General features: G+C 36.2%; 3 protein-coding genes across 4 annotated transcripts in view; 2 read left to right on the forward strand and 1 right to left on the reverse strand.

Moving 5' to 3' along the window:
- The window catches only part of LOC129792945 (beta-1,3-galactosyltransferase 5), a 1,144,668-nt gene that overhangs the window by 298,039 nt on the left and 825,300 nt on the right, over nt 1-21,329 (reverse strand). The gene's annotated exons all lie outside the window — the stretch shown is intronic.
- LOC129792885 (uncharacterized) lies at nt 5,431-9,571 on the forward strand. 2 transcript variants are annotated; one of them, XM_055832284.1, is made up of 2 exons: nt 5,431-5,516; nt 5,596-9,571. In XM_055832284.1, the coding sequence occupies exon 2, from the start codon at nt 5,781-5,783 to the stop codon at nt 9,438-9,440; it is 3,660 nt and encodes a 1,219-aa protein (XP_055688259.1). In that variant the 5' UTR covers nt 5,431-5,516; nt 5,596-5,780; the 3' UTR covers nt 9,441-9,571. The 2 variants fall into 2 exon arrangements, with proteins under 2 accessions (XP_055688259.1, XP_055688258.1); XM_055832283.1 differs by having other exon boundaries at nt 5,484-5,595; nt 5,667-9,571.
- LOC129794276 (division abnormally delayed protein) overlaps nt 11,454-21,329 on the forward strand; it is a gene marked incomplete at its 5' end in the record, with an annotated part of 82,755 nt that continues 72,879 nt past the window's right edge. Inside the window, one exon of the mRNA XM_055835054.1 lies at nt 11,454-11,625. Within this exon, the coding sequence (XP_055691029.1) occupies nt 11,454-11,625 (172 nt within the window). The remainder of the gene's footprint in view (nt 11,626-21,329) is intronic.

Raw genomic sequence — 21,329 nt, forward strand, 5'->3', positions numbered from 1 at the left:
AAATTCAAAGGAAAACAATTTTTCAAGCAAAATTTTGGCAAACATTTTCCACATGGACCTGTAAATAATTTATAATGGGTTATAGGCTAATTTTTGTTCATGTGAGAGGAATTTTTAATTAAATATAAACCCTCGCTTGTGAGCTATTGTGTACTTCCTACCTGTTGTGATTTTCTAACAATTAAACCAAACCCATTGTCACCCCTCTGTTGCTCCCTATTAATCCCGCCAACATTCATCAAGTTGATGAAAGGTGGAAATTTGAGGTTTATCCACAAACTTCCATATGTCTCATTTTCACTGCAAAAGCTTCCGTGTGACTATATACACATTATGTAGGATACAGAATACTTCTTAAAGTGGAAAAGTAGCTGAACTGTGTGTTGTTTCCACGAAATTGGGAGCAAAAGAGATTGAGAAAAAGTCAAATAGCGGTAAATTTTATTGTGAAAATTCGTTGTGGAGTTTTGCATTATGGAACGAGGAAATCACTTTCAATATTCCAACAAAATGTAAGCAGAATAGGGCAGAAAAAAGTGATAGTGGTGCAGAAAATTCTCTTCCGGAGGGTTCTTCCATATGTCTGGTTGGTCTATCTTTTAGGAGGGGGTAGCTTTCACCTCTTGTGGGTTTTTTCGCCCACGAAACGCATCTTTTCTTTTCTCTATAAAAGCCAAAAGAAAGAGAGAGATGTTCAAGGTGTTCCAGAAGCTTATTTTTTTGTTTATGTTTTTGTGGGAAAATTCAGTAGGATTTTTCCTATTTATTTGGGAAGTTTTCTAGATTAAATTTGCAAAGTAAAGAATCATTCAGAAATTTTCTTTAATACTTCTTGAATTTTTCCCAAAAAATAAAGAAAAGATTTTTTTTTGTTCCAAAGCATCTTGTGCGGTGTGAGAGAGTAAAAGTCTCAAGGAGAAAAAAAAAAAGGACCACTTGGCGCCCAAAGATATCGATCGCCGTCGTGGAATCTCTTTAGCGTCGTGACGCACAGAATGTTTGTATATGTAATATGAATTGTAATGGGAAATCTCTTCTTTTCATCCCAAACTCACTTTCGTATTTGCCCACGTAGACAGTACGACGTCTATGGCACGTTTTTGCTTTTCTTTTTTTTTCCTTCCATGCTTCCAAACTCTTGCGCAAAAGTGAGAAAATTGCGAGCCGGGTAGATCAAAACTCATGCCTTTCGCAACACTCCTCTTCATCATCATTTCCCACACGGAAAAGAGACTCCGTGGGACATAAAATGGGACTATCAAGGACTATGATGGGAGATGAGGGGGTACCCCCATATTACATTTTCTCTCCTTATGTCTCCTTACAAGCCTGTCACGGGACGTTAAGATGGAAATTGAGGTGTGCGTTTTGGTGTTTTCCGGTTCTTTTCGTAAATTCACTAAATAAATTCCTTTTTAGGGAGGGAAATATGAGGTGAAGAAATTGGATTTATGGCTATGATTCACCCCCCAAGGGGTTTATTCCGAATAATATAGCACCGAATGCTTCCTAAAGATTTCTCAGGGGGAGGATCTTTCATTTCCGCCAACGAGCTTCCTTATAAATTGCTTTGAATCATTTTGTGGTTCAAAATATGGTATACATGTGTTGAGTAAAACGCATTTAATTTAAGTATTTCATTTTACTCATTTTACTAAATCTGGAAAATTTTATTAATTTATGTTTTATTTTATGCTTTTCCGGATCTTTTTTATATAAATTTATTGTCTGAATTAATTTTGAATTAGTCTTTTCCGTTTTTAAAATTTCATTTAAAGTATGACATTTATTTGACAAATATTAACTGTCACTGTCAAAATAATTTAGAAGGTACCTAATATAGTAATTTATGTAATATTTTATGCTTTTTCCATCTTTCCTTGATTAAATTATCATCAGAGTAGAGTTATTGAATTAATCTTATTTGTTTCATTCAAAATTGCTATCTGCTGTTAATATATGACAGTTCTTTGACAGAAATTAATCGTCAATGAGACTAACTGTCAAGTGATTAATGGAGAATTAAGTTATTTAATTATTTTTGTTTTTTTAAGCTACTCTGTGTTCTTTTGATTAAAATAATTATTAGGGCTACAATATTGCGAATTAATCTTTTCCGTTACATTTGAAATTCCTGTCATAATACGAATGTTCTTTACAACAAAGATTACATGTCAACTTCATCATAAGCTGTCAACTAACTAAGCAAACTTACAAAATTCAAGCCTAATTAGAAATTTATTAACTCCCTTTCGTGTTAAATTTGCAATATTCTTGCTAATGAAAACACCATTGCATTGAATTTTTATTTTAATGAACTGAACCATTTTGCGTGTGCTATACAGGTGTATGAAAAGCACATAGCCGGGGGTGTGTGAAAATTTACTCTGCGTGGGAATATGATGGGAAAATCAATAGTATCCTGGGAATTTTCATTAAACATTCAAAAGGGCATTCTTGGAAATTGTGTGCAATCCACCGTTTACCTATTTTGACACTTTTATGGCCTTTTCATGTCACATTTGACAGTTTGAAAAGAGATAGGAATGTCACTGACAGCCATATTCACTAAAATTTAAAATCTTCAAGACTTAATTTTGATTTTTTTCTTACTTTCGTAATAAAATTAAAGGAAAAAATAGATCTTTTATGACTTTTTATGTATGTTTTATGCGATATCTATCAAAGAGATCAAACATATGTCTCTAAAGTGTTGCCTTTGTGGTTGTTTGGTGAATGTAAACAAAATGTTCATTTGCAAAATGACAAAAAGTCTACTGAAGCGCATTTCCTGTGCACCACAAGAGCTATATACGAAGACATTGGCACAACTCTCGAGGTGTGTTGCACAAATGACTTTACACCCACTCTCAGCGGGGGATTCTACCTCCTAATGATGCTCAAAAACTATTTTCAATTACACTCCCTCTCGTGTCATTGCGCGTGATGTTTGTGAGAACTTTTCGAGAGACTATAATTAATTTTGCGAATGAGTTGAGGTTGTCTCCAATTCATCCTGCATTCATTTGGCAGGTAATTGGGGGAATCGCAGTGTGACAACTGCAGTCAACTTTTGAATGGTGCATTTGAACCCTTTTGATGGTGCTCTCTGCCCTACTTTTTGATGGGTGACGGTGCAGAATAGGCAAAAATAGCCATGGCATGTGTGAAATTAATTTTGGAACATTAGATGTGCAGGAATTCATTTTCATATACAAGCGGAATTGGGTTATATATCTGCCGTGCAGCCATGCGATTCATCCTGTTTCCTCCCATTCAGTTGGGATGTGCTTTATGCGCTTTATGCCACTTTTTTTGTTTTATTTTAATGCCTATAAATTACAGTTTTTAGAATTTAAAAATAAAGCTAATATTTTTTAGTTTTACTTCTTTGAACTTTTTGAATGAAATATGATTTTTGGGGGTATAATCTGTTTTATGAGGAGCATACAAAGTCTATTTCATTGTTAGCAAAACGCTAATTTTTTTTAACAACATTGCTGAAAATTGACAGCAGTTTGACAAAACAAGGATTGACACTAAGTTTGACGTAAGAAAATTTGACAGAAACTGAAAGAACTTGTCAAAAATTTGATATGATTGACAGATGTTAGAAAAATTAATCGAGATTTCTTATTTTGACAGAAGTTTGACGTAAGAAAATTTGACAGATATTTAACAGAATTGGAAATTGACAACAATTTTAAAACACGTATGAAAATTGACAATAAAACTCCCAATTTTGTGTAAAGAAAACAAACTTTCTTCAATCAATCTTAAAGATCATAAAACTTCCAAATATTTACAACTTTATAAGACTTTCCACTGAATTTTAATTCCTTCTTAAATTCCCCTAACTACTGTGACAGACAATTAATTAGATTAATTTAAATACTTTATTTTAAAGTTTAAAGCATAAATTAATGTTGTTCACAACGTCCGTACAAGACAATTTGCCACACAGTGAGGCAACATAATGACGATATAGTGCTTGAAAGTTGAGCTTTTGAATGTAAAATTAATTATGTGATTAAGTGTTAGTTTTATCACCCTCAAGCTCCTTCAGCCAGCCAACACACAGTGTGAAGACTCTCAAAAAGACTAACCTGGATGAGAGACTCCTTGTGCGCAACTGTGGTGGAAAGAATTAATTATTCTATATACAATTTCTTAGACAAACTCCATCCCTGACTTTCTTTCAAGGACTTTTCATCTTCTTGTTTTCATCATAATGAAGAAGAATCACCCTGTGGCGGCTCCTTGAGGCAAAAGAATACCCCTCGTGAGAAAGGACACGATGTTGTATATATATTCTAATTTATTCCCTAAACCCATGTGTAAATTTCTTTCTTATACCCAGATTAAAGGAGAGAGTGGGGTGTTTTTCCTACTCTCTTTCCCCAGGTGAAGGTTTTTTGTATGTGTGTGTGTGTGTGGGTTAGGAATAGTGAGGGATATGCGTATTAAATTTAATTTGCAGGTAAGCCGGGGTAATTATGTAAATTCCAAATGAATTTAAAGAGGTCTCTAAGTTTGTTGATTACACTTTAATATGTGTTTTCATTGGTGGTGGGATTCGCATGACGAATCAAGGGGCTAATGCCATTTAAAGGGGTTGATGATTTAATGTTGCAAATGAATTTAATTTTGTACAGAGTTAATAATACAGTTCGGGTTAATCGAACGTAAATTTCTTGACTAAAAAAGTTGAGACATATGTATATTTTTTAACAGCTTTCTAGAGGTTTTTATTAGCTTTAGAGAGCGCTTAAAAAGATCAAAAAGCTCTTGAAAATGAGATGAGACTGAGATTATTGATGAACAAAATTTTAAGCTTTAAATGAGTTAAAATTAAAAATCAAAACGTCGCTGGATTTGCCTGAAAACTCGTTATAAAGCTTCTTGAAGCGTTTTTTCGTTAAAGGATTACGTTTTTTTTTAAAGACTTTTTGGTAATTTTCTAGTGCTAAAAGAAAGATTTTCTGGTCGTTCTAAAATACTTCTATAAGGAAGAAACAGATAAAATGTCTTTTTGCAACAGATTTATGCTCTTTTTATGCTTTTCTGCTTTTTTTTTTCATTTAAATTATCATCAGAACTAAAGTATTCTAAATTATTTTTTTCCGTTATGTTTAAAATTACTGTTGTCTGGGGATTTTCCTAAAGTCAACTTAACATTACTGTGCTACCTTAAGTTATATTTTCCGGATTTCTGAATTTGCGTCGAGTAGTTTCACCAGCTGCCGCAGGTGGAGCTACCCGCGCTTCTCTTGTCAATTTTCTCTCTCTTTTCTGTAAAATGCCCTCTGCGAGGCACATGTGAAATATATTCGCTCCGCGCTAAATGAAGTTATAATTCTCGCAATTCGTGTGTTTTATAAAGTGTGGTTTGCCGCAGCCTTCTACCTTGTCGTCTGGCCTCTAGATTGGATGGGGAAAGGACAAAGAATTTCATTTTTTGATCCTTCTCCCCAGACCTCATGCTAATTCCATATTTATTCCAATCTATCTTAAAGGTAACGACAAAGGAGGCTTAGTGAGGCTCTTATTGGGCAGCATTTATTAATCCTGTTCTTTCTACCTTTGCATATCAAGGTATCTATACTACGCCCCTATTGATCGCCCCCAAGAGTGGCTGACTAATCTTTACATCCTGTATATGCCAGGTGAGAGCCGCCCACATTTTTTGGTCCTCCGAGGAAATTGGACTCAGCGTGCTGCAAGAGTCATCGCATTTCCGTATCTTCGTCGAGGCTTCTCCGTCGCTTGCCCTCCAGCCAATGAAGAAAGCGTCTAGTATCTCAATTCTCACATCGTGGAACCCTGCTACAACTGCCAATGCATTCAACAAGAAGTTGCCATCCGCAAATGTGCCATCCGCTGCCAATTCTGTGTCATTTGTGGGCCCCAGCATCTCAGGGCAAAGCAACTTCCGGCAACACCACGTGGAGTTTTTGGAGAGTTCGGTCAGTCCACATGACTGCTGCGCTTGCAGCCTAGACACTTTGGAGAGCACAGTCAAGCCAAATGACTGCTGCCTTTCCATCCAAGACGCTTTGGAGATAGCAATTACGCAATCTGACTGCCTCTATTACATCAGTAATGCTCTAGAGCGGGCAGTTCTGCACAATGGCTGTCGCTATCCTATCTGCAAACTTCGGAAGAGCTCCGTCAAGCCAAATGACTGCAGTTTTTCCATTCACAATGAGTCAGGCAGTGCTGCCACGCAATTAGACTCTCTCAAGTATAGCCAAGACATTTTGGAAAGTGCAGTCCCTTACAACGACTGCCACGATTCCCTTTATGATGCTTCAGAGAGTGCAGCCGCATGTGTTGACTGCCACAAGCCAATACTCAATGCCATGGAGAGAGTAGTCTTGCTTACTGACTGCCGCAAGTCCAATAATGACGCTCTAATGCGTCCGCAACATGCCTACCTGATGATGAAAACCCTGTCTGACATTGCCATTATTACGTCTTTGAAGATCTTGGCAACTTATGATACAACGAAGGAGCTAGTTCACTGTCTGGTGAACTTGTGGATACCCGAACCAGCTGCACATGTGTCCACATGGAATACCAACAGAAGCCTTCCCAGTCAATGGTGTAAACCTTCAGATGCTTTTCTCAATGATGCCAGGAATTCGTCAGGACAGCAACATTCATCGTCATCCCGGGGGAACTCTTCATCAGAGTTCCCCACAGCTAGAATCGGATTGACTTCTTTCATCGATGCTCCTACGGACGCTTTCAAGTGCTTCACATTGGGCTCGCACTCACTATATCAGTGCCCCAATCTGACAGCGCAGCTTTTAGATGAGAGATTCAACTCGATGCTACTCAACAATGCGACACAGGAGAATCACGATTCATCGATGTCGCATACTTTCTTACCATACCATAGCACACTCCTTCAAGTGTATGTACTTGAATGCTTGGCAAATGGGTCTCTTGATGACGCCTTTGAGAGTTCGTTCAATTGCTGCATCTTGGGCTCGCACTTCCCTTATCAGTGCCCCAAATCCTATGCACGAATCGGCGGAAAGAGACACCACTTCATTCGATACTTCCATTTTGGAATAAACTGCCGGATAGTTGAGTACTACATCAACACTTGCCAGTACTGTCGTTGTCTTCAATGCAGAGAACCATATAATGTTCTACTTCATGAACATTATGCTGCAATTGCCTTTTATGTGGCTACTTCAGTCACACCGCTTTCTCTTGTAGTTCTCCTGCTTGACAATCAGACGCCTGCTGCTTTACATCTTTCTGGCAAGGTTCAATCGGCATGCAATTCTTCATCCAATGGTCTGTGGAAGTCATCTGATGGATCTTCAGCAAATGCTTCAGCAGCAACATCGTGTCGCACCCTCTTAACAACAAATACAGTCCATTTTGCAACAGCTATCGTGGTTAAATTCAATTATCCAACTGACATGGTGACAGGAACACCTTACATCCCACTTTGTCTGCACACTGTGCTCGCACTCGCCATACCAGTGCCTCAATGTGCCAACATAATCACCGAGAGAATTCCTATCAATGCCAAGGATGAACTTTATGATAGGAAATTGCTCATCAATCACACTTCTCGGGATGGGAACCATTTTGTGTTCAACAGTCACCAGCAGCAGCTTCTGTGTAGGGAGTCCCATGACCACTGCAGCCCTTTTGACTTCCCTATGGCATCCTCAACTGTGCTATTCTATTTGCACAAATCGCTATTGCTCATTCACCACTTTCCGGACAATCTGAAGTTTGAAGTTTATCCAATAGATTCTCAATCACCGCTTCCCATGGTACTCGCTTATCTCCTGCCTTATCAATGGAAACCCAACTCAAGGAAGCCAGTGGAGAATTGTTGGATTAGTTGCGCATATTTTGGAAAATGTATTTTTCCTCACCTAACCGCCAAGTTGACCGTTGGCAACGGAAAGTTCAGTGAAACAAAATCTCAATCAGCTTCTCCATCTCGGCATTCATCATGCTGCAAATACGATGACAACATTGCCGTAGAGAAACTGGAACCAACAACAGCTTTATGCATCCATTTAGTGGAAATTCCGGTCACAGCAAATTTCCTTTGGGAAATCCGGAGCTCGAACAAAATGAAATTCCCACTCACTTTTGACCAATCTCCGCTAGATGGCATGAATGTGTGCAGCATAAATGTTGACATTTATTTGTTTACTTTTGCACACATTTGTCAAGCAGCATTTTTCCTTATTTGTGATATCGTTGAAGGGAAAACCACGTCACTTTTCACAAGGATTTTCATCCCGTGGACCTTCATCACAACCTACAGTGTGTATTTCATCATGCAATTCATCTGTGAAGTTAATGATGTGAGTGCGCCGCCACGTTCAAGAAATTATTTCACCTTCAAGGGTAACCTTAAAATGGTGACACGCACTTTTCTCTCAATGTGGAAGATTCCTGCAAGAAAATACGAATTCAGTCATCGTCTCCTCAGCTCACTCGCTGCAGTAGTGTTGCTCAATCAATGCATTTTGCCCTGGAGACTATACATGACTTCTTTGGAAGGAACTTCATCCAAGAACATTGCTTATGGCAATCCCGGAGTCACTCTCATGAATCTTCAGACTGATGAAATTCTCACCCTTATCCGACAACCCAGCGCAACAATGGATTTTTATCTCAATGGAATTCTTCACGAGTGCAATACCTCATTAACATTAGATCTCAACACCTTGGTTTCTACGCACGCAGCATTCTCTTCAAGTGCTTTAGAAACCCATTTCTGCAAACATCTTCCGTGTTGTGATGATCGTCAGTGGATGGTGAAGGTCACAAGTCACCTTTCTTCAATTTTGGCATGCTACCAGACAAGAACGTACTACAGAAGTTTCATTTCTTGCCCGATTGTGGATACAGCATTCCGGAACTTCTTGCTGAAGTTGAACAACCTACATTCTTTACCTACAAGATGCCCTGACTTCTCAGCATACGTTCAAACAATCATCCCAATTAGATGCAATCATTCTCTCTTTCAAACATCATCGACTTTGGTTGGGATGAATGAAGCATTGACTCAATGCTTCCAAGCGCATCTGAAGCATCGTAGATTGAGTACTTCGGGAGGATTTCGATTCTCATTCCTCGTCCTTAACAACGTTCTCAACAACATTGAAGGATACTTTCACCGCAATACTCTTCCATCCACCTTATGCAACTCGTTTGTGAGAAACAGCAGCTCGAGGAGAGTTGCATTCCAAGGATTCCGGAAGCGCATCGAACTCCAGCACATTCAACATTTCCCATTCATCACCAACGAAGCCACTGTATCATCTGAGGATAATGCAATCCTCAATGTTCCAGCCCGAGGGAATATGTCTGGGGATTTTCCTAAAGTCAACTTAACATTACTGTGCTACCTTAAGTTATATTTTCCGGATTTCTGGATTTGCGTCGAGTAGTTTCACCAGCTGCCGCAGGTGGAGCTACCCGCGCTTCTCTTGTCAATTTTCTCTCTCTTTTCTGTAAAATGCCCTCTGCGAGGCACATGTGAAATATATTCGCTCCGCGCTAAATGAAGTTATAATTCTCGCAATTCGTGTGTTTTATAAAGTGTGGTTTGCCGCAGCCTTCTACCTTGTCGTCTGGCCTCTAGATTGGATGGGGAAAGGACAAAGAATTTCATTTTTTGATCCTTCTCCCCAGACCTCATGCTAATTCCATATTTATTCCAATCTATCTTAAAGGTAACGACAAAGGAGGCTTAGTGAGGCTCTTATTGGGCAGCATTTATTAATCCTGTTCTTTCTACCTTTGCATATCAAGGTATCTATACTACGCCCCTATTGATCGCCCCCAAGAGTGGCTGACTAATCTTTACATCCTGTATATGCCAGGTGAGAGCCGCCCACAACTGTGAATGACAGTTTTTTCTGATAAATAATAACTGTCAATGTCGTAAACTGTCAATTAGTCTAATAATTCATTAATTTATGTTTTCTTTCGTTTTTTTGGACTTTCCTTTGACAAAAATTCTTCAAAAGAATTTTAAAATCATCTCTTTATGAAAGTCGGTTTAAAATTTCAATTCTTTTCTTTCTTAAATGTTTCATGCCTGATGAAGAAGATAAAAGTCTCCGAAATGTCATATAAAAAAAATTTTATTTAAATTTTTGTTAATTTTAAAGCTCATTTTTCTTCTAATTCTGATTCACCTTCCTGCTCATTTTATTGCGAAAATCTTGAGTAAAATTTCCGCATTATCAATTCGGCGTAAACCTCAGAATTGTGCGTGCGGGTGAACCCCTCGGTGATTTACTCCGTTGAATTTATACAAATGCTATATTTAGGTAAAGCCACGAGAGGTATGGGAATTGAAAACAATCAGGGAGGCTCAAAGAGTTTTATGTGGTTGGATCCACACACATTATCATTCGCTTTCTCACCGGGAAGCTTTTTGCCAGAATGGTGAGATATGGAGGGGTTGCACAGGCTGATGAAATAAAGTTGACTCACTGCTGAGTCTGGAGATGCTTTTTGATGATGCTGATGGAACCCACCCAAAAATACATTGTCTTCTGCGGAATATTACCACGCCCTATGGTTTTGTGTTGCTAAATGGTGTGTGCTCGTCTTTATGGCCAAACACATTTTATGTTGTGACTGCAGGGTATCTCTGTACGCTGAGCTTTTACTCCCCCCTCACCACCCCACTACAGTTGGGATAATCAAATTTAACCTTTGATACTTATCATTGATTTTTTTTTGCTGTTGCTGCTGCCAATGTATGCTGAATCAAATCCTCCCCGGGGTCGTTGAGGGAAGCAATTGACTTTGGCATTTTGCACGCTTTCAACCCCCTTAACGTTTCATCTTCGGTGAACTTTCAGCAATTCCGCTTTTGCCCCGAGAATGGAGCTTCGCAATGAAGATTAAATGTTGCTTATGCTTAACTTTTTTTTTATATACCACACAGTGTTATTTAGTTGTTTACTCAATGGGTTTTCCCAATAAAAACCACAGTTTAGTAAATAGAGTGGCAAATGGAGCAAAAAATACGTATTTAAGGGGGTTTAAATCTCCTTTAAATTGTATGAAAATTAATTTACAAGAACTTTTGGAAAAGATTGAAAGATTTTAATTTAAATAAATTATTTTTATTAATACAGAAATCCTAGAATGTACATAAAAAACATAAAAAGTATAAAGAAGGCATAAAAGCACCCGACCCCCTTAATGACGACAAAATTATAAGTAAGATGTAAAACAGGTTGTCATAAATTCAATTTAATCGTCACTAAATGCATTCATAAATTCCACAGAGAGGGAAAAGATATTAATTTAGCGTATTGATAGTAGTGGACAGAGATGACGAAGGAGGGAGGGAAGGGGTATTCGAGTGAATTGACGATGGCAAAATGCAATTGAAATGCAGTCTAGAATTTTTAATTGAATCAATAAAGTATATTAATTAATGGTTCTCTATTCTAATTATCCCTTCAGGCTCAATATGCAGCGGAAGGTGCTGCAGCAATGCCACCGAGGATGAACTCATGGTGAAGTCAACGAATAATTTCAAGCAAATTCTTCGGCATCACACACGAAGTCTCAGAGGAATTCTCGAGTCAACAGCAACCATCTTTAGAGGTAAGTCACAGTTGAAAAAAAAAGCTCAAGAAAATTCATTTACTCACAAATATAGTTCAGAATTAAATTCTCCTTTGATCTGCAATATAAATGTGCAATAGACTTTTAAACAATCATTCACGCAAGTTTTATTAACGAGAAAATGAGGTGGAAAGAAATCTTTAAGGAAGATTCTCTTCGACAGTTGGCAAAGGGAAATGGCAAATAAACATTTTGTACGATTAATTGAGATCAAAGAAATCTTGTTCATCGTATAACATTTTGGAGTTATTATTAAAATGTTCATCTCATGCAAAATTTTCTTTCCTCATGTTACAAAATCATTTTAAATTCCTTTTCTTTGCTTATTGAATTGAAAAGAAGACTACATTGCTGTAGGTTTTGTTTGGCTTTTAATTGAACAAATTCGTGTCGTTTTGTCTAAGGGGAAGGAGAAATTTAATTAAATTTTCTTCTCTTTCATTCATATTCATTCATTCATTCATTCATTCATTAGAATTCTCTCAATGTTTCTATGAAAATTTTAAAATAATATAAACTTGCAACATGGCTAGGTTTATCTACACGCTAGATGGCGCGACACTTGTTTGTGGCCATCTGGTGTGCATTTTTTCCCTTTAATTTGTTTATAATTTCAAGGAGACAAAGATGATTTATAACCATGTTTTGTGCGAGAAAACGCCAATTAATCCCAAGAATGAATTTCTAATCTAAGCTCAACAACATAGCATCATGTAACAGGAAGTCTAAAAACCGAGCTTTGGTGCATAATAAATTGCATTGCAAGTAAAAGCTAATTGAATATATCTTCCCCATACATAAGCTATGTGAGAGAGAGCTTCTCAAAACATGGCAGACCCATTAATTTGTCTAATGTTCCTTCTGTTGTGCCTGTTAATTTGCAAGCGCCACCGTAAATCACTTAAAGTAATCCCTCTTAAGCAGATACCTTCCTTAAAATTTATTAATTACCCCCTTTCGGTGCATTTTCACCTTTGAACAAGTGCGAATGTTTAAATTAATAACGACTTTCGGGGAGGCAAAGCTAAACTTCAGCACATTTTGGGACAGAGCGTGTGTGTGGGTGGATGGAATAGTGGGAGTTACCCGAAAAAGATTGCATCGTGTATGTGATTTACACAGTTTGGAACATAAATATTTTGCTATTATATACAAGAAGAGAGAACTAGACAGGAGATATGACAGAGCACCAGGCGTCCCCATTGCCGTGCACTTCCGCAAAATCTCAAATGAAATTTTGTATACATTTCACTGCAAATTTTCCCTTTGTTTGCATATCAATTTACTATCTTCCACGCTTAATCGCGCAATTAACGGTGCTTAAGCATACAAAAGCAATAAATAAAGCATCTACAGTGCCACAAGGGGTTCTCAAGAGTCCACCGGAGACCAATTGACTGCTGGGGCTCCATTGCAATATTATCTGCACAATTGATTTATTATGTTGCGATCTCACCAATCGCGCCCGATATATAACCCAATGAGCTCGCGCACACATACCGTGAAAGAGCGAAACTCTAAAATGCATAAGATGCATTAGCATACACGCTAATACATTTCAAGACAATCGCTCTTGTACATCGGAGTGATATTTAATTAAAACTATCGTCTTCATGCATGTTAGACACTTCAATGGGGAGCAACATTTCTTGAATGCTAATTCGCACAATGTTGTACTATATAACGTGTATCCCTATGCGCTTTGAGCTCATACCACCCAACCCCCTCTCAGTAATGGGGCCAAAAAGAGGAGCGGTAGGGGAGAAGGGAGGCAATCGGAAAGTGTGCATCGCATATGTACATTTGATGTAACCGCAAAATATATCAGTTCTGAATTTCAAACTCTGTGCACATACAATGTAACACATGTACAAGGAGGGAGGGTGGTTAAAAAGTTTCAGGCCTTGGTTGGAATAATTGCAGCGTGAATAGAAAGTAATTGAGTGGAAAAAGTATTATTTTTGTTTAATTGTGAAGTAATATTTTTCTTTGGGGAAACCTTATTCTTCGAAATATTAGGGGACTTCATGCACCAACGTAAGTGTGCAAATTGTTAAACGTAATATGCATACATAGAAGAAACTCAATTAAAGTGTATCTAATGAAATCTGAACATCAGTTTTTTTTTTTACAAAAGAGCAAATCCGAAATTATTTTAAGTTTACATAGATGTATTATGTAAAAAATTACGCTTAGAAAGTTTATCTGTTTATACTCTCACTCCGTTTTACTACCTACATTTTCCATAACCTAAAAAAGCAATTATTTCTTTAAAGCCGTAAGAAGTTTTTTATCGGTTTTTAATCTTTACGCTACAAACGAATTTATTCTTATAAAAACAGCGTAAATCACATAACCTTACTTTTAAAATATTTTACAAAACAAAAAAAAAGATTATAAACTTTATCTTATTATTTCTTTCTGTCTTTTTGTGCTTATTTGTTACTCTTTCTATAAATTTTCAATCCTATTTTAGTTATGCCTTACCACGGTCCAGGTATTTAAATAGTCCTATACAAACGGCCAAATGTTGCCTCTTATTCGCATTCGGCGTCTTTCGTATCATAACACATAGGTACATGCTTACATATGCTCGTCAGGAACGGAGCGAACGAGCCATGAATAATGCAGAAGATTTTTTTCGCGCGAATTTTGAAACGCCAGTTATTTTAAAATACTTTAACGTTTTATTAATGTTTCTTAAGCAACAAATTAATAATCCCTTTGCTTCATATCGACGTGCCTGAAGATTATGAACCATATTCCTATATTTTAACACAGGTGTATGGTTCATAATCTTCGGGAGTGTCGATATTTAATAATAATTTGGTTGTGGCTATTTGAAGAACATTTGGGATTGTTAAACTTTATTTTTACGTACAAAATGTTTAAAATTCTTTCAAGAAGATTGTCTTTGTACCACAAACTTGTGAAATCTGATTCAAACTGTCTGTAAATTCTGTTAAATATTTGCATAAACTCATGAGAAGGAACTTTCATTATATCTTTGTAATTTCCATGAACTGTGAGGTTAAAAAAATGTGAGGTTATGTTATTTACGCACTTTACGCCACGTTGTGAGTCAGTTTATTATACTCCATGTCTTATTAATTCAAAAGCCTTTTCTTTCAATTATAATCATTAATGAACTCTCTAATTTAATTCATTTGCTAAACTTTTGCGTAATGCCACACTTTCATCAGGTACCCTCAAAGAAAATTCTTTTCAACATTTAACTTTTAGGCCATAAATTTTTGAACCAATCAATAACGTAAAGAATAAGCAAATTTTCTCGTTTATTTTTGCTTTTCATCGAGAAGAAAAAAAGGAGGAATTGAGTCAAGTTTAAGAAACACTGCGAGGTAGAAGAAATAGAGGGAGTTTGGAGAGAATCAAAATGTAAGACAAGGCCGTAAATAACGCCAAAACATATGGCAAAAGTTTCCAACTTCTCGCATTGCACTCACTAAATCCACTCCGTGTCTTGTTTTTCTTCTATCTGCAAGTTATGGTGGTGGTGCACACACAAAAAAACTCCACCCTGTGTGTGGCTGCATTGAAAATGTAGGAAAATAGAGAAGGAAAAAAAGCACCACGTAGAAAAATCAATGAGGAAAACCTTGACACTCTGAGAGATCGGAACTCTGCACACTGACCTCAATGTTTATGCAATTGGCTGTGTGTATACCATAGAAGCATAGATAAAAATGTATGTGCTGCACTATATATTTTCTCCAAACTTCCAGGCCACTGAAAAGCTTTACATTTTCTCACGGTTCACTCATACCCCCTTTCCCGCCCATCTAGCAGAGCCAGGAATGGGTGTCACAAGCCATGAAACTTCAATGTTGGGTGAAAAAAAAAATGTACATAGTGAGGAATCTCCATGAGCTTTTTGCTTCACATGGGGTGTGACACTTGGTTATTCATTGGAAACTGTCCAAAAAGACTCCACACTACGTCACAACAATGCGGAAAAGGTCAATTTATCTGCACCCACCCTAAAATGCAACTAAACTTTATCTGCAGAGAAGCACCCTTCTTTGGTGCACCACCACTTTGAGGGGATACCGGATGGTTTGAGGGGCGAGTTGCAATTTGGGGCAAATGCCACAATCTGACCAAAAGCACGCAACACTTCTCCATCCAATATGATGGGGTTTTCCGTATTATATACGTGGGGGGTTGTCTTTCCAAAGTTTCTTCACCAAATGCAATATTCTTTGGTATTTGGGTTATAAATTGCAATTTGGGAAATTCTCACAGAAGTCAAAACTTCTTTTTCTTGTACATTTTCTACTTATTCAAAGATACTTTTTGAACTTTCGTAATGCTGTACAATTTTCCTATCAAGTTCTTCTTAGAAAGCTTTTGGAACTTTATTAGAATTTATTTTCTACGTCACAAAGTACTCCATAAACAAATTAAATTCAATTAAACAAATTAAATTTTTCTTTTTGAAACGAATTTTTCAAAATTTGATTAAAAATTTTCAAAAATATTCTTTATAAAATTGTCAGAGTTGTCAGAGTTATCAGAGTAGTTAAGCTTTCGAGTTGAAGCTTTAATAATTCTCTAAATCTGAAAGCTTAATCCGTTTTTAGAGATGAATTAGGAAGCAATAGCAGCACAATTTGTACGTTTATAGCTCACATAGCCTTCAGAAATCAATGCAAATGTGTCTTCTATTTCGCAACTTAAATGCCTCGCCCGAATCCACTTGAATATCTCCACGAAATTGCCACTAAATGGCAGAATTTTTGGGCACTTTATCCACTTGTGCTGCTCAAGTGTTATTTTTGGATGGAACTCACTCACTCTTTCTCAATAAACATTGCACAGACGAGAACATTTGGTCTATTTCTACTTCTTCAATTCCATTGACCTCTAGACATTGCTTCAATGTCATCACCATCGATCGTCGTAAGAATATATTGTAAATGAAATTTGTGACAAGAAATTGCCTCTTTTGCAATTTCCGTGATATTCCTACCGACAAACGGGGTGAGTTTGAATATATTCTTAACAAGAAATTACATCTTTTGGCAAATTTATTTTTTTTCTAATAAATTTATAATGTTCTATGCATTCAAATTGATTTTTTTCCTATTTAATGAATAAATCATTTTATTAATTTACAAAAAAAAATTCACACCAGAGGGCCACGAACAAGTGTCGCCATCTAGCGTGCAAATGAAACTAATTATATATTTAAAAAATCTCACAGAAACATTGTAAGAAATCGAATGAATGAAGGAAACTAATTTTAATTAATTATTCGTTAAATAAATAAGTATTAAATAAATATCCAATTCAACTCCGATTGACGGTATCCTCAAAATATTAAGAAAAATTGGTAAGAATTGAGCATGACAAGGAATAAGGAATATGCTGTGCTATGTCTTCGTAAAAATGAAGAATTGACGACGGAATGATTGGAAGGATATAAAAATACCATCAAATTCAGCGAAAGGATAAATATTTGTCCTTCTCCAGAGGGAAGAAGTCATAAATTTGAATTTTACTGGAACTTTAATTCAATTCTCTCTCTCACCCTCCCAATGTCTTGGGGAGAAAATATGAATGACTGAGGCGATTAGCTTAACTCCATCTGCTCTTCCGTATCTCCGTACCATTGTTCTCCTTCTCTCACCTCCCCTAAAAAGAATATTCTCCAGATCTTAGTTCCATATTTTTTATGCACTGTGCCTCATAAAGTTCTATGGGTGGGCGATGAAATTCCACTTACACAAACCCCTCTCTTCCATGGCGAAAAATCGCATTTTAAAGTGCACAATTTGAATTTTTCTCACCGCACTATCACTCCCCCCGCCTCCCACACTCAATGCGATTTTCCTGCAAAGCAATAAAAGTCCTTTCAAGAAGAGGGAGTTGAGCAATAAAATTCTAAAACTGAAATATTATTTATACACACAATTTTCAGCACCCTCGCTTCGCTCATGACACTTCCCATTATCTTCCACCTTACAACCGTCCTGGGAAAAATTTAATTCCCACCTCGGGGTGTGAAAATTGCATTATCTACCTTCAACCAGCTATGCTATATATGCATCTTCACGTTGGGGGATGACACTTTTATCCCTTTTTTCCCATAACATATTTTACATTAACACGGAATATTTCGCCATTTGTCTTCATTTATGTCGTCCAATTTGGCGCAGTAAATTACACATTATCATTAACCCGAGGGCAAATTTTGCCCATATTGATTGACAATGCATTCTATTGCCTCTCAGTGGATTATCATTTGTCACAATTAACACGCTGATTATATTTGTATGGGTTATAATAAATTATGCAAGGATTTCAAGTGGATATGACCTGTTAATCAGCTCTCTATAATAAATTCATTCATTAATTTGCTGCAAAATTGTTCGTTGGAATTTAAATATTTAAAAAGGAGTTTCATGCTGGAAATTCCCTTAAATTGGTGTTTAATTATAAATAATTTGGGAGTTTAGTAAGAATTTTATATCTTAAGTAGTTTATGAGATAGTCTGTAGAACAAAATGTTGGATAAAGGGGAAAATTATATTCAAAAGAAAAGCTTTTAATTCTTTTTGACATTGTTAGTTTGTCACAAATTGATTAAATTTTAATTTATTAATTTATTTAATTAAGGAATGTTCGAGAGCTTTTATATGAGCTTTTTTGTAATAGACGTTAGATATGGTGTAAATTGAACTTTTTGCTTATAAGCAGAATTTTTTGTAACACAAAAACGTTAATTTACGAAGTAAAAAGGGGCTTTAGTAAATTTTTAAGAGCTTTAGGATAAAATTGAAAGATTTTTTAGTGAAAAAATATTTTTTTAGCATAACAATTCTTCATTTGTCGTAGAATTTGTGAAATAAATATCTAAACTTTATGTTAAAAATGTTTTATCAACCGGCCACACAACTACCAGATAAGCTGATTTAGAGGTATAATATAAATTTTTTATCAAGCACACAATACATGTTTAATGGAGAGCTAAAGTCTGTGTAAATTGGAGGGAAGATGGACAAGATTAGAGCATTAAAAACTCTCCGGTGTACGACAGATAGCTCAACTCTTGAGCACTTTTCCCACCTCAAGTGGGATTTATTTGAGTGAGCGACCCTTCAGCCTGGCGGATAGGAGGTGATAATTAAATTACATTGGATTTTAAAAGAACATTGTGTTGAAAGGAGGGAAAATACTTTATTTATTAAGGTGGAAATGAATGAGAAAAAAATCCGGGGGATCTTCTTGAAAAATTCCCTCATCCGGCAATTATTTCTTCTTTTCCACCTTCATGAGTGAGTGTAAATTACACCGAATCTCTCAAATGAAGGGGGTTTGTGCGTATTTAAACTTCCCAAAAATTTCATATTCATATCCTCATGTGAATATTTAATTCCCACGGGCGTGCCTTTTCCTTTGTGACGGAAAACCCCGCCGCCGAGAGTACTGGCGGCATGAATAAAATATTCCCTCATCCATTTGCATCCACTTTGACCCCCCTTTCCACTCGCATATCAAGAGAATTTATTCTCCCAAAAGAAGATAAAAGAAACATTGTTTGCTATAAAATAAAAATCATTAATGAAAAGATTTTTTTCTAAAGACATCATTTCTCAGGTAGAATTCAGGTAAATCGCGATAAAGTGTCATTAATAATTTCTTCGCGCGAGATTGAATGATGAAAATAATTGCCTCAGGGGCTAGCTTAGGAGGCAGCGCGAGGAATGAAAGAGAAAATATCTCCAATAAATGTGTCACAATAAATTAAATAAATTGCCAACCACCCACAATAATTAAGAGAACAAAGCCCAAAGAATCAATGGTGGCATGTTGACATTTTGAGAGACTCTATGTGACTCAGAAAAAAACGAACTAAACCCCATTGAGACAACTTAATCTTGATAAGTGTGCCCCGAAGCGCTGAGGCAAAACACCTTATCTCCCTCACAGCTCAATGGCTTCCAATTCAAAACTAATTAAAGACTTTCCATGCGCCAGAGATCCACCGAAATGGCAAACCACTCATCGAACCAAGAGACGTGATGTATTTCACAAAAGCTTCATTCTCAAAAAGCCACAAGAAGAGCATCCACACTGTGTGGGCGGCCACACAGTAAATTCACTCTCAGAAAACCACAAGACTATTTTTCAATATATATATAACGCAATTCATTTGGTAAATTTCAATAGAATGTCTTCAATTTTTGGATCTTTGCGAAAACTTCGTGAGAAGAAAAAGAGAAGAAAATCACTCTAAAGCAGTCAAAATGTGACGAGAAAAATAAAATGCTCACAATCGATCTCTCCGAAGCAGATATTCTTGACGCAATTTTATTAAAAATATGCAAATCAATGGCTATAAATTAGCAAAAGAAGCACAAAACCGCACATAAAAATGCGTTAGTCATCCCAATCGACTCATCAACTTCTGGTAAATCTTACAGAAAAGAAAAAAAAAACACTTAACACCGTCAAACGACCAACAAGAGGGTGCGGGAGAATTTTTGCAAAGAAGGATGAGATAATGCCGATCAAGATGAAATATATATATACACAGATTTCTTTTTCTAATTTGATTGTTAAATTGATGATTCATCCCTATAACTGATTGGAATGTTGGTTAAGATATTTTTAATTTAACTTATTACATTTTTTTTGTAATTTTTTTGCATTGCTGTTGGAGTGTTTAGTGTGAACCATGGGAAAAGCAAGAAAACTATTCAAGGCTTTTATTTAGAAAACAAATACATGTTTTTTATAAATTAAATTTCACTACAAAATAGATTGAAAGAATGCTTAAGATAACGAGATTTTTAATTAACGGCTGTTACATTTTTTGAAATAGCAGCTTTTGATAATTTGTGTAGTTCTAACGTTTGACGTTTCTTTCATCACTTTTAAAGTTTCTTGACTAATATCTGACGATTCTTTTCTGATGTTTAGCGTTTTTCTTCAGGTTTCTTTTCCCTATCAAATGTTTGACCCTTTTTTTCAAACGTAGTTCATTTGACGTTTCTTTCCTAACGTTTTTTTTTTCAATTTTGATGTTTCTGTTCTAACGATTGACATTTATATTCAAATTTTTAATGTTCCTTTCCGATTGTGTTATATTTTCTGATGTATGTCATTTTTTCCTAACATTTAACGTTTCTTTTCTAACGTCTGATGTTTCTTTTTAACGTTTGACGTTTCGTGTTGTAATGGGTAACGATTTTTTGAACGTTTGAGTTTCCTCTTCTAATGTTTGAATTTTTTTTTCTAACGTTCAACGTTTTTTTTTGACATTTTTGCCCCTCTAATTTTTGATGTTTCTATTTAACGTTTTTCTTACTTTTTGATGTTTCTATTTAACGTTTGTCTTACGATGTCTATACAAAGAAACAAGGAAGATTTTAAAGTAACATACATAGTACACTAATATGGAAATCCAAGCGTGGTTTGCCCTATTAACGTCTTCTACCCACTTTTCGTTCAAAAATAATGAATGAAGCAACTTTCCATCAATTTACTTACACCGCATTGAATGAAAAGGTGGAGAAGAAAAAAACAGAAACAAAGATCGTGCTTGAATTTTTCAACTCTTATGTGGTTAAGGCCTCATAAGTTGCGTGCCGATGATGCTTTTTATGGAATAATCCCAACATGTTTGTATGTGGAAATGATTGTGAGGAGTATAC

The sequence above is a fragment of the Lutzomyia longipalpis genome, chromosome 3 (assembly GCF_024334085.1).
Source record: "Lutzomyia longipalpis isolate SR_M1_2022 chromosome 3, ASM2433408v1".
NCBI lineage: Eukaryota > Metazoa > Arthropoda > Insecta > Diptera > Psychodidae > Lutzomyia > Lutzomyia longipalpis.

What these genes read in the sequence shown, in the direction of transcription:
- LOC129792885 (XM_055832284.1), top strand. Translation starts at nt 5,781, where the DNA reads ATGAAGAAAGCGTCTAGTATCTCAATTCTCACATCGTGGAACCCTGCT.